At 33.4% G+C, this 12,533-nt stretch overlaps 2 protein-coding genes across 2 annotated transcripts in view; one reads left to right on the top strand and one right to left on the bottom strand.

Moving 5' to 3' along the window:
- The window catches only part of LOC130805679 (calcium-dependent protein kinase 26-like), a 7,385-nt gene extending 283 nt beyond the window's left edge, over nt 1–7,102 (top strand). Inside the window, exons 2-8 of the mRNA XM_057670460.1 lie at nt 251–1,121; nt 1,658–1,801; nt 1,897–2,049; nt 2,299–2,414; nt 4,618–4,785; nt 6,210–6,434; nt 6,546–7,102. Of these exons, the coding sequence (XP_057526443.1) occupies nt 341–1,121; nt 1,658–1,801; nt 1,897–2,049; nt 2,299–2,414; nt 4,618–4,785; nt 6,210–6,434; nt 6,546–6,653 (1,695 nt within the window). The 5' untranslated portion in view covers nt 251–340 and the 3' untranslated portion in view covers nt 6,654–7,102. The remainder of the gene's footprint in view (nt 1–250; nt 1,122–1,657; nt 1,802–1,896; nt 2,050–2,298; nt 2,415–4,617; nt 4,786–6,209; nt 6,435–6,545) is intronic.
- Nucleotides 7,103–10,582: 3,480 nt separating this feature from the next.
- LOC130805954 (uncharacterized) lies at nt 10,583–11,813 on the bottom strand. The gene has a single exon (XM_057670815.1). It carries the CDS (start codon nt 11,564–11,566, stop codon nt 11,075–11,077), a length of 492 nt encoding a protein of 163 aa, XP_057526798.1. The 5' UTR covers nt 11,567–11,813; the 3' UTR covers nt 10,583–11,074.
- Nucleotides 11,814–12,533: the final 720 nt, after the last annotated feature.

The raw sequence follows: 12,533 nt of genomic DNA, 5'->3' as shown, positions 1-12,533 counted from the left end.
TTCGTTTTTACAATCATTTCTCATATGGGTTTGTATACTACTGTTTGATTCTTGATTCGTTGGGTATCCCTTTTTCTTTTTGAGTCTCAAATTTTGATGTGTGTTTGTGGGTATTTTTTGCTGTAGTGAAAATCTTTGAGATTTGATTTTGAATGTTGGCTTTGTGGCTTTTCTCTTAATTTGTTGTTCTGCAATGGTGATGATTTGATAGTTAATGTTGGTTTTGTGTGCTGTTTTTGCCATTTTTCAGTGCAGTTAGATTGATTTGGATGAGAAACTTTGGTTTGGATTGTGAAAAGGTTGAATTGGTAGGTTTTTGGTGGAGGAACGAAGGTTGTTAATGGGCAATACATGCCGGGGAACTTTTGGTGCAAAATTTCATCAGGGCGAAGGTCGGCCCGAGGACCATTCTGTTGTAAATTCCAATTCCAATACCACTAATAAAAGAAACGATTCTGATTTCTCAGATTATTCTCCAAATACTTTGAGAAATCAACAATTGGTTGGTCAGGAGTTTGGTGAAGATAATCCTAAGAAAGATTATAATTCTGTGGTAGTTGTATCAATGATTAATGATAATAATAACATGAAGAAACAAAGTGATAACCAAGCTTATTATGTTTTGGGTCATAAAACTGCTAACATTCGTGATCTTTACGTGCTGGGTCGTAAATTGGGGCAAGGGCAATTTGGTACTACTTTTCTTTGCACTGAGATCTCCACCGGAAATGAGTATGCTTGTAAATCGATATCAAAAAGGAAATTGATATCTAAGGAGGATGTGGAGGATGTTAGGAGAGAGATTCAGATAATGCACCATTTGGCTGGTCACAAGAACATTGTGACCATTAAGGGCGCTTATGAAGATACTGTATACGTGCACATTGTTATGGAACTTTGTTCGGGAGGAGAGTTGTTTGACCGCATTATTCAGAGGGGGCATTATACTGAGAGAAAGGCAGCTGAATTGACAAAGATCATTGTTGGGGTCGTTGAAGCATGCCATTCCCTTGGGGTGATGCATAGGGATCTTAAGCCTGAGAATTTCTTGTTGGTTAACAAGGATGATGATTTCTCCCTTAAAGCTATCGACTTTGGGCTCTCAGTTTTCTTCAAACCAGGTATCAAATCAAGCGATTCTGTTTTCCATCTTGTCGGGTTCTTTTAAAATCAGCAATGTGTAATGAAGTGGTGAGCTGTGCTGCACATCAGTTTTTCTTTTAAATAGCATACAATTACCATGAAAAGACTCATTTTTAAGGCTTTACTAGTGAGAATTGGCATTGCTGAATTTCATTTGGTCTTGTTTGCCGCTCGAAAATCATTTTCTCCTCGATGTTTATAGCTGGGTCCAGGCTTTTTTATTGCAGAACTCAGATTTGTATTGTTACAAATTATTAGAAAAAGACTGTTGAAAAAGCCTGACAGTTTTCACATGAATTTTGTACGTATTAATAATATAATTATTTTGCATCAGTGATTCTGTGGAACTAGATTTTTGGTTCTTATAGCCGACCTGATCATATGGGGTCAAGGCTTTATCATTGTTGGTGGTGTTGATGATGTTTGCATCAATGATTTTTTGTAATATTGGCGGAGCTAAAACTAGTCAGCATTCTGGTGTCAAGTACTAAATGAAGGTGGCTGGCTATTACAGGTCAGGTCTTTACAGATGTGGTTGGAAGCCCTTACTATGTTGCGCCTGAGGTTCTTCTAAAGCATTATGGTTTTGAGGCTGATGTATGGACTGCTGGAGTTATTTTGTACATATTGCTCAGTGGTGTACCACCATTTTGGGCTGGTATGTAATGAGTTAATTTTTTTAATTGGTTATGTCCTTGGTTATTTCCCTTTCTGATTTTAACATATTAAATTTGTTCTTAATCTGTTCCTCAGAAACACAGCAGGGAATATTTGATGCAGTTTTGAAGGGTCATATTGATTTTGACTCAGATCCGTGGCCCGTCATATCTGACAGCGCAAAGGATCTGATCAGAAAGATGTTGTGTTCAGACCCTAAAGAACGTTTAACAGCTCATCAAGTCTTATGTGAGTGTTTTCTTCTCTATTGATTTGAATTGTATGCTTTTTTCCTTAGCTTTGGAAAAAGTTCTCTATTCTGATATGTTTGAAATCTCTATGTTTGATCCTTGCCCTACCATTGTGATGGTGTTCAATTTTCAATACGACCTACATGAAAACCAAATATCCCTTCCCCTCTTGCCAATGAAGATTCTCCTTGCCCTAGAATAATCTCATTTTTTTTCTAAAAGTGAAACTAAAAATCCCCTTTTTAAGGTCATCCTTGGATTTGCAAAAGTGGGGTTGCACCGGATAGAGCATTGGACCCAGCTGTACTTTCTCGTCTCAAACATTTCTCTGCAATGAACAAGCTGAAGAAAATGGCTTTGAGGGTAAGTATACTGAACAAAAATGATTTTTCGTGTCAATGCTTTGTACAAGTCATATTTCTGAACTTAGTCGGTGACTCAGTGATATTTGACGGACAAGGGGATGGTTCATGATACCCTAGATATAGAATAGTGCCTTATTATTATTATATTTCAAGTAATATTAATTGACATCTGTGATATATTGGTTAAAAGGGTATTTTAGATATTTTATCATTAGTAAGTTATAGAGCTTATTAGTATAAATAAGGTAGAAAGAAATGAGAAACGGCTTAGAAAATTGTATCAGATTTTTAAATTGAGTTTTATACTCATTCTTGGGAGAGTGCAAGCCTTTTGAATGCTTGTATTACTATCTTACTATTGTAATCTTGAATTACAATGATATATTCTTTTACATTTTCCCTCAAGTTCTTTACTACTTGCACTCTCCCAAGAATCAATATAAAACTCACTTTAAAAATCTAATACAATTTCCTAATCCGTTTCTCATTTACTTCTACCTTATTTATACTAATAAGCTCTATAACTAACTAATGGTAAAATATCAAAAATACCCTTTTAACCAATATATCACAACGTCCCATTTATGTAGCTCTACCATATTGACTGGACTTCCCTTTCCATATTGTTTCACTTAGGGCCATTCCTAGGATTGACCCTTGAGTAAAGTATGTGTATCCTATATTTGTAAATAAATAATTTTTTTTATTAGTATATTATCTTTAAAACATTACTAGATTGATTTAAAGTCAAGATTTATGGTAAAGATAACAAAACTACAAATAGACGTGGAACTTGTAACCTAGTTTATTTTTACAATTATATTCTCTATTCTAACAGAAAATAAGGATACACCATAGCAGTAAAAAAGTACTATTACTTGAATTTCAATCTCCTACTCTCATGCTCCCATTTTTTCTAAATGAACATAATTGCTTCAAAATAATTATGTGGTCATACATAAAAATTGTAAACTGTAAAATAGCTCAAATCAACTATTTTTGGTACGAATGATATTTTCACTGTTATTACGCCTTTTGTCAACTCGTTACCAAATCAAATCTCCCAATTTAATCCTATTCAAGCTTTACCATCATACCTATTACCATGTGAGGATTTGAAAGCCATTGAATGATGAAGAAACCATTGAAAAAGCCATTACAGCTCAACAACAATTATTATATAGTTGGTTACATTTAGAAAAATAAAATAATTTGAAGGAGAATATGATTGTGGGGATTTGAAAGCAGCCATTGCTATTTGCTTTCGCTCACGGTCTCATACCACACACACACATTATGCACCATGATTTCGCATGGCTTTTTTGATGACTTTCAAATCTGTCATTGGATCTGCATATAATCTCCTTCGTGTCTTAAAGCTTCCATTTCCATCAAACCTATCGAAACGCCCTTCAAATCTCCCAATAACTTTGATGAAGATGAATTTTCCCAGAAAAAGTGGGCTATTGGATTCAATAAAAGTGAAATTGCCAGCATTTGGTTTTTAATTTCTACAAAGCATTTCTGGGTAGAAACTGAATGTAGAACAAGCCAAAAACATGAGGCTGTCACAATTTTGGGGCCGTGTGCTTTAGCCTAGCTTGTGTAGGGTCATAGTCCTGTCTTAGTGTCTCACTATCGTTACAAATACATGAAGTTATGTTATAAAATTGGGTTCAAGTTACAGTTGGCTGCAAACTGGGGGTCATAAGGAGGGAAATGAATGGATGGAATTGCTGGGAAGAATGTTAACTTTTGTATACAACAATTCCTTTCAAAATGGTATGGTCTGGAATGAAAACTGAACTTGTTCCTCCCTTGGCTTTAACTCTTCTTGTCTCCCCTTCCCTAGTCCTTTCTGTGTTTCTTTTCTAATACCTTTGCTTATGACTTTATATTCAAATCTTTAATGCAATCACAATTATGTATGGTTATGCAGGAATCACTAGAATAAGTCAAAATAATGCTTACTCATTTACTGTTTTCACTTATTTATCTGTTTAAGTTTAGATAGTGGGTCTTTAAAAAGAGCCAGCCTACTGATCAATTGGCTGCATTTAGTTTGATCTGTGAGGCTGCTCTTTTTCATCTCTCCTCTCACTGTTATTGTTTAATCTCGTGCTCTTTTTCATTAGCTTTTATCCATGTTTTTGAATGTTTCTAGACATAACAAGGTTGATAAATTTGTTTAAATATGGAAGGTGATAGCTGAAAGCTTGTCAGAAGAAGAAATTGCTGGATTGAAAGAAATGTTTATGTCAATGGACACTGATAATAGTGGTGCAATTACATTTGAGGAGCTGAAAGCTGGTTTAAAAAGATATGGCTCCAACCTAAAAGATATAGAAATACGCAATCTGATGGATGCGGTAGTTATTTACCTATTACAACCTCTATTTTCTGCACCTTATAACTTGAAACCTTTTTGCTTGTGATGGATCCACATTTTTTTTTCTACTGTTACTTTCTCTTGTGTTGCTGCACTCATTTTCTATGATCAATTTTATGGAGTTTCTATGCATGTTATTGTCTCTTTTTTTTCTTCTTTGGCAATATAGCTAATTTGGAAACTGCATTTGCTATTGATAACTTATTACTTGTATGTTTTCACTTATTTTGATTGTTCCTTGACCATTGAAGAGATCAGCTGCACTAGGGTAATCGTAGGAAATGCTGCTAATTTTGATACTGCTTTTGATAAGAATGATGATACAATGTTTGAATGTTAATATATAATCTGTGATATTAGTTTGTAAGTTTTTTAAATGATTAGAGCCTGAAAGTATTGGTTCCCAATACTCATTCAGGATCATTTATTACTATAGATGGCAATGGGCTCACACCATTTGCTGACTAGCATGCCTTGTTGCCATCAATCAACTCCTAGGTTACGAAGCATTGCATGCAAGTAGCGTAGCAGGGTATGGGACGTGTTTAGTGGGTCTGGGTTTCAAATGGGTACAAAGAGGGTTTGGGTCGGGTCTACAGTCTACAGAATCAGACCCATTAGTTTTTTTAGACTGAAGACCATCCTTACCCGAAAGGTTGTCGAGTCGCGTTTGTGTACGATTCTGGTACAAACAGTTTAGAACGTAAACTGAGGGGGCGATACGCATTTTGAACTTCTATGGTGCAAACCTAGCCTAACTTTCGTCAAGGGGACGATGAACGTAAGCCAAGGGACTAGCACAAGGCTGCATTTAATATTGAGTTTTAGTGTGCCTAAATTTGAAAATATGAAACTCGCACACGACCTATAATGCATCTCATGTTGTGCGGGCTCATGTTGGACTTTAACCCTACAACAGTTTGAATTTTTTTCAACTAAAATGTACATTATATTATTGTGCCTCATGCTGTGCCATGCTTTGCTTAAAATGTGATTTAGGTGTATCTGGACAGTCCTTGTAAATAGTGTCATTATCATACTTCAAGTTGTATGTGACCGGTTGGCTTGAGGCATACTGTCTTTAGGCTGGCCCATTGCTAGCTCTAGTTACCGCCTTATCAAAACCTTGTCGCCAACGATCCTTCCTGCATGATTTTTGTGCAACAAATTTGTTCGGGCATAATGATACATATATGTGACTCTAGTTCTGTCCAACCGTTATCAATTATGTGACAAACATCTATGTGAAGATACTCTGCATCTTAATCTATCATCCATATTTGACAAAGTTATTTCTTTGGAAAATATCCAATTTATCTTTTTTCAATAAATATCCAGAATCATTGTCGTTTTTCTGCGTTGCTGTGTCTCAACTGTGATATTATTCTTTGTTAAATATTGCAGGCTGATATCGACAACAGCGGTACAATTGATTATGGTGAGTTCATAGCTGCTACTATCCATCTGAACAAGCTTGAACGCGAGGAACATCTCATTGCAGCCTTTCAGTACTTTGACAAGGATGGAAGTGGATCAATTACCATTGATGAAATACAGCAAGCCTGTCAAGAACATGGTCTTAATGATCTTTACCTTGAAGATGTCATCAAGGAAGTTGATCAAAATAATGTAAGCAGTCTTACCTTTTAGTCACATTCCTCTGCCCAACCCCTTTTCCGTTAATTCTCGTATTCCAATGTTTATATTAGTCTCAATCTTGTGCTCTGACTTTTTTTTCAGGATGGCACAATTGATTATAGCGAATTTGTCGCAATGATGAGGAAAGGTGACGGTGGGGTAGGGAGGAGGACAATGCGTATGAGCATGAGAGATGGACCTTCTCAATAGTCTTTCTGTTTGTTTTTTCTACAGATACATGCGCTTTTCCTCTCATTTAGTTGAGTTCATGAACATTTTATGAGCACTCCTAAATGGGTATTGGGTTACAGGTTTGTACAGCAATGGATGATGAAGCCTTGAGATATAGTTTTGTTCTTCCACGACTTCTTGTACGGATGTTTTTATGTAAAATAGAATTTGACATTCTGCAATGAGCGGTCTGAAAATAGTTGCGTAACCGAATCTGTAGATGATATGTGAATGTGTTGATTTGACTATTTCTTTGTAGGCAAGCTTGGAGTTGGAGGTTTATGCTTATTCTGTAACTGTAAACTTTTACTTTATATTGTTTTTGTTAGGTTGCCCTTTGAAAAGAAGAAAAAGATGTTTTATCTACGCAGCTGCCAATGTAAGTTTTGAAAAGGGCTCAAATGGGAACATGGCTTTACATTTTACAACTCTTGCTTTTTATTTATCCCTTAACATCAACAGTGCTCAAATTCCAATTAGGTTAATAACAGCGAACAACAATTTTGATCTTGTTTTGACCAAAGTATTTGTTCCCAGTAATTAACTGCAAACTGCCTCATACCCTCAGGATTGGAATAGAGGCGCTTATATGTAAATTTAAGTTTATTCAAAACTTGATGCTTGAATTTTTTTTGTTTGATGAAATAGATTATCTATTTCAAATTTTCTTACTTTTGACCTAAGTAATCAATAAATATAGCACATTTCACTCTTACCGTCCCACATTAGGTAATCAAAAAAATTACATTAGCCTTAAATATACAAGTCCACATTACCTTTTTTTACTCTAAAACTTCTGTAGGAATCTTAAACTATGCTTAATTAAAATTTATAAAATTTTTATATTATGTGAAAGTATCCGATTAAATAATTCAAATAAGATCTAATTTAACTATATGTTTTCTAATATATTAGTCGCAATATATAAAATAAGTTCGAAAGATAAATAGTACTAATAATTCATATGTGATGGCTATTTCAGAACAAAGGAAATATATATATATATATATATATATATATATATATATATATATATATATATATATATATATATATATATATATATATATATATATATATATATATATATATATATATATGTTAACAATTTATAGCGATACTTACCATACAAGTGTGTTCCGTCAATGGCAATAAGGGGTTTGCAATACTTGAAGCCCTCAATACTAGGTTTTAAAGCCCAGAACACAAGTTGGAAAGTTCTAATACTATGACGGACGTACACACCAACATCATTATTTTCCTTAAAGAACCACTCAACTACAGTCCCGGGGTCAGAAACTTGCAATGCTTTCAAGAAGCGTGGAAGAAGAGGAAAAAAATCTTCCTATGTACCATAGATGGAGAGAAGGGCTTGTTGTTTTGCATACCATGCCCACTTATAGGTCACTTTGACACCAAATTGGTCTTTCACCATTTTTTGCACCACAGAGACCTTAATTGATGGGTCTTCAGCAGCACAATTTCTAATAAAATTGTTAATCACGGAAGATGTCAAATGAATGTGTCCAGCTAACACATTTTCAGTACTTAATACAAACCCCCCATGCTTCCCTTTATATGTAACAATCTCCCATGAAGGTGAATAGGAGCTCTTCCTAGCCCTAAGCCTCCAAGCACACTCTCTCTTACACTTCAAGGTGAGCACGGTTTGATTTGAAGTCTCAATTCGGTACTCAACGTTCCTACAAATATGATATAATCTAACAGCATCCAACAACGCATCCTTGTTATCAAACATCATACCCTTTTGAAACTCTCCTTCATCGGTGTAGGTTGTATCACAATCCCAAGACCTCTAAGAGTTGTCCTCAACGTGTTCATCTAGAGGGGGAACTAGTGCATAAGGTGTAGGAGCAATGATTGTTGGAATGTTGCCTAAGCTCATGTCATTAGCTAGAGCCTCCTCGTCAACACCCACATCGTTCTTAAAAGGAGCTTGTACGAATTCATTACTCTCACTATTAACATCACCCCAAGGCTCATTTGTATCTTCTAAGTTAAAAGTATCATCATTTGTGACTTGAAATTGAAGTTGATTGGGTTCATTAGAAGGATAAGCAGAAGATGACATAAAGGGATTTTGGGTTTCTTGGGTAGGGAAGGGCGTATGAGAAGGAGCAGAAGAAGTTACATTTAGGAATGCATTTGTTTCCACAACATTGATATCTTGATTCCCTATGGGTACCTCTTCTACATATAACTCTAAAGAAGGAGTAGGGGTAGACCTTGAATACTCCCACATTGCATCTATAGCCTTCTCATCCTCAACCGGAAAAGCTAACAAATCTCCACTCATATTGTACTTAAAACTTACATTAACAGTACTTCTTATAGTGTCAATGCTAATCTTAGAGCATATAAAATGTTTAAATTCATTCAAATCCATGTTTGAATTGGATGCAAACAGTTTACGTCTTCCCCCAACATACTTAACATTGTTACTACTTGATCAAATTGAACCATTCCAAAAGCATACAACAGTCATACGAAATGAAGCCATTTCTACAACAATACATACAAAATCAACATCACCATCAGGTTCATAAATATATACTACATAACAAAATTGATTTAATTCAGGTTTTGCATTCAAACATTCTCTACATTAAACTAAAACATTTTCTACATTAAATTCATGAACAAACAACCTCAATATGAAGATCATGGCAAATAACAAGTACATTTTGACATATTCATAGAGTATAAGTGTAAATGACCACCATAAATGACATACATTTTAAATTCAACAAGAACTAAAAAAAATTATAATAAAAACGTACCTTAATGCTTTACTAATTTCAAGTTTCATGTGAAATTTCATGAACATGTTGTGAACCTTAATTTTCGAAAATGGAAAAATGCACAAAAAAATAGTACCTTAAGTGAATGTAGGAAGATGACAGAACTAATTAGTAGTACAAACTTGAAATTTGATGAGATTAATTGAAGGATTGAAGTTGATTTTAATGGTGGAAAGAAGAGGGAGATCTCGTAGGTTACAAACTTGAACGACAAAGTAAATTGAAATGAGGAAGAAGGAAAGATGACAATTTAAGTCGCATTGAGTCGCTGTTAGTAATAGCGACTTAATGCTTTACTAATTTTTATTTTTTTATTTTATTTTTTTTATTTTGCTGTTAGTAAGTGCGACTTTACAAAAACCTAGGTTTGAATGTACGGACGCTTATTTTGGGAATTAAGTTTTTCCGAAGATTGTTTTTGCAATAAAATTGTTAAATAATCTTATTTTTTTCAAATTTTCCCTCTTTTACGTGCCACAATAACAGCTTGTGATATTACACCGAAAAACGCAAAAGATTGGGAGAGACCCTGAATATGAGACGGTATAATTGAGTCAGGCCAAAGACAAAAAATAAATAATAAAAAAGGCCTAAAATCCAAAAATTAAAAAATAAATATTAAATTTGGACCTTAAAAATATCAATTTTGACATTAAAGTGATCAATTTTAACTTAAAGTTAACGTTAAATAAATCAATTAAAATATAATATTTTGATTTTGACTTAAAAAGTGATAAATTTGACATTAACGTGATCAATTCTACTTATAAGAGTAAAATCCTTAAATGGATCAATTATTAAAAAGTCTTTAATTTTGACGTTAAAGAAAATAATTCAGACCAAAAAAGTTATCAATTAAATACAAAGTGATTAATTAAATGATCAATTATAACTTTCAAAAAAACTATTAAAATATCAATTTTGATTAAAAATTAATCAATTTTGACAAAAAGTGATAAATTTCTACTTACAAATTTATAAGCTAAATAAATCAATTATTTTAAAGTTTTCAATTTCAATGTTAAAGTGATTAATTCAGACCTTTAAAATAATCAATTATATATATGTGACCAATTAAATAATAAGTTATAATCCTTAATGCTACTAACCAACCGTATCCTTAATGCCTACTTTTAATACCTTAAATGTCTACTTACATCATTCTAATACATATTTACAATATTTTAAAAAATATATAATGAGTTGACCCAATTAGAGATAGTCTCCCAAAAGAACCGTCTTTCACGAGAATTTGAGTTTGCAAAAATAAATTAAAAACACCCATATATAACCTGTACATCTTTACAAATTGCACCAAATTACCAAACAATTCTAGAAAAAATGAAATCATCGAATGTAAATCCAAAATATTACACAAATCAAAATAATATTACTTATAAAATATTCTATTTACCCAAAAAAAAAAAAAAATCTAACTCCAAACATAGTAGAAGTACAACAAAACATCAATCAATAACTCATAATAAAAAATTAATCATTTTCAAATGTAAAATTAATTACATTCTTTTTTCTCTTGTCATCATCATCATCATCAAAAATCTTCCAAAATATTTTGTTTTAACCAATAGTAGATGCTCTTCTCATCCCACCATGAAAAGATTGATTATTATTATTATTATTATTATTATTATTATACTTAAAAGTTTGAGGAAGAGACATATCATCATATCTTAATAACTTCTTAACCTCAGATTTAAACTTAAAGAACAAATGCCTTAAACTTCCCCTGTTTTGCAACCCAATAAAATGTTTTTCCTCTTCATTCATTTCCAGATCTTGAACAAAAACAGGCTTCCTTGAAAGAATCCAAGACCAACCCAAATCCCACCATTTCTTGATAGAACTTCCAGCATTTTCTCCCATGGAAGACAGAGATTTGGATCTGTGAATAGCCCATGAAGTTGCAGGGGAAGCAGAGATTGAAGGATGAAGTTTAAGAGAAAGTGAAGAAAGTCTTCTTCTTAGAGTTGTTTGATCTTCAGATGGTGATGAAACTGGGAGAGATTGATTTGTTGTTCTTTGTTGAATTGTTTGAATGATTGAGCTCATTTTTGGAGTTAAGATCAAGAAAGAGTGTTGAAGAGGAGAAAGAATGGAGAATTGAGAGGTGGTGTGGTTGTGGAGGAGAAGTTTGAGAATTGAGAGATAGAATGAGAATATACAGCACAAAGGCAGCTATTACGTTTTTGAATACAAGCTGGCTGTCGGTTGATTCCCTCTTATTTTACTCTACTCTAAGACATGGACTTGAAAGAATTAAATTCAGAATGGGGACGTGGGTGCTCATGTTATGGTCCTTCACCTATTTTAATTCCAAATATATTTCATGACCTTTTTCCTACCATTTTATGATACTATCACCAATCTTTTAATAAAATTTTTACAAGGAATACTCACAAAAATTAAAAAAAATAGGATTTTTTAGATAATTAATATGTTATTCTATAGAATAAAAAATTTGATGAAGAAAAAGTGAGGAACATAAAAATTTTAAAAATATTAAAAGAAAGTTAGTGGGAGAAATAACAAGGCATAACTAATAAAAAATATTTTTATAAACTTTGAGGGAAATATATGTGAACCATAAGAAATACTCCCTCCTATTCAGCCTAAGTGTTCCATTTTCATTTAGGGTCAAGTCACCCTAAATAACTCATTTCTATTTTTGGTATGTAATTTTTACCTTTATGCCCTTACTTGACTTAACATATTTACATTTATGCCCTAATTAAACTCAACTAATTCACCCCTCTTTTATCCTAAATAATCAATTAAGCAAACCTAATCCAAACACTCCTTAATCACTCCCTCCAATTTAAACCCTAACCTTACCCACCCCTTCCCATCCTCTACCATTATTTCTTCTTGTTCTTCTCTGTCCATTAGTTTCCTCCATTGCTAACTGCTCCTTAGAACCCTAGATTGGGTTTGTGTTCTTCTCTGTCCTTTGATTTCCTTCTTCGTGTTTTTTTGGTTACTTGTACTTCTCCTTCTTCTCTCTGTTGCATTTGTCTTT

This window comes from Amaranthus tricolor, chromosome 2 (assembly GCF_026212465.1).
Source record: "Amaranthus tricolor cultivar Red isolate AtriRed21 chromosome 2, ASM2621246v1, whole genome shotgun sequence".
Lineage (NCBI taxonomy): Eukaryota > Viridiplantae > Streptophyta > Magnoliopsida > Caryophyllales > Amaranthaceae > Amaranthus > Amaranthus tricolor.
Note: the sequence above shows the minus strand (reverse complement) of the source record. Positions and strands in the feature narration are given on the sequence as shown.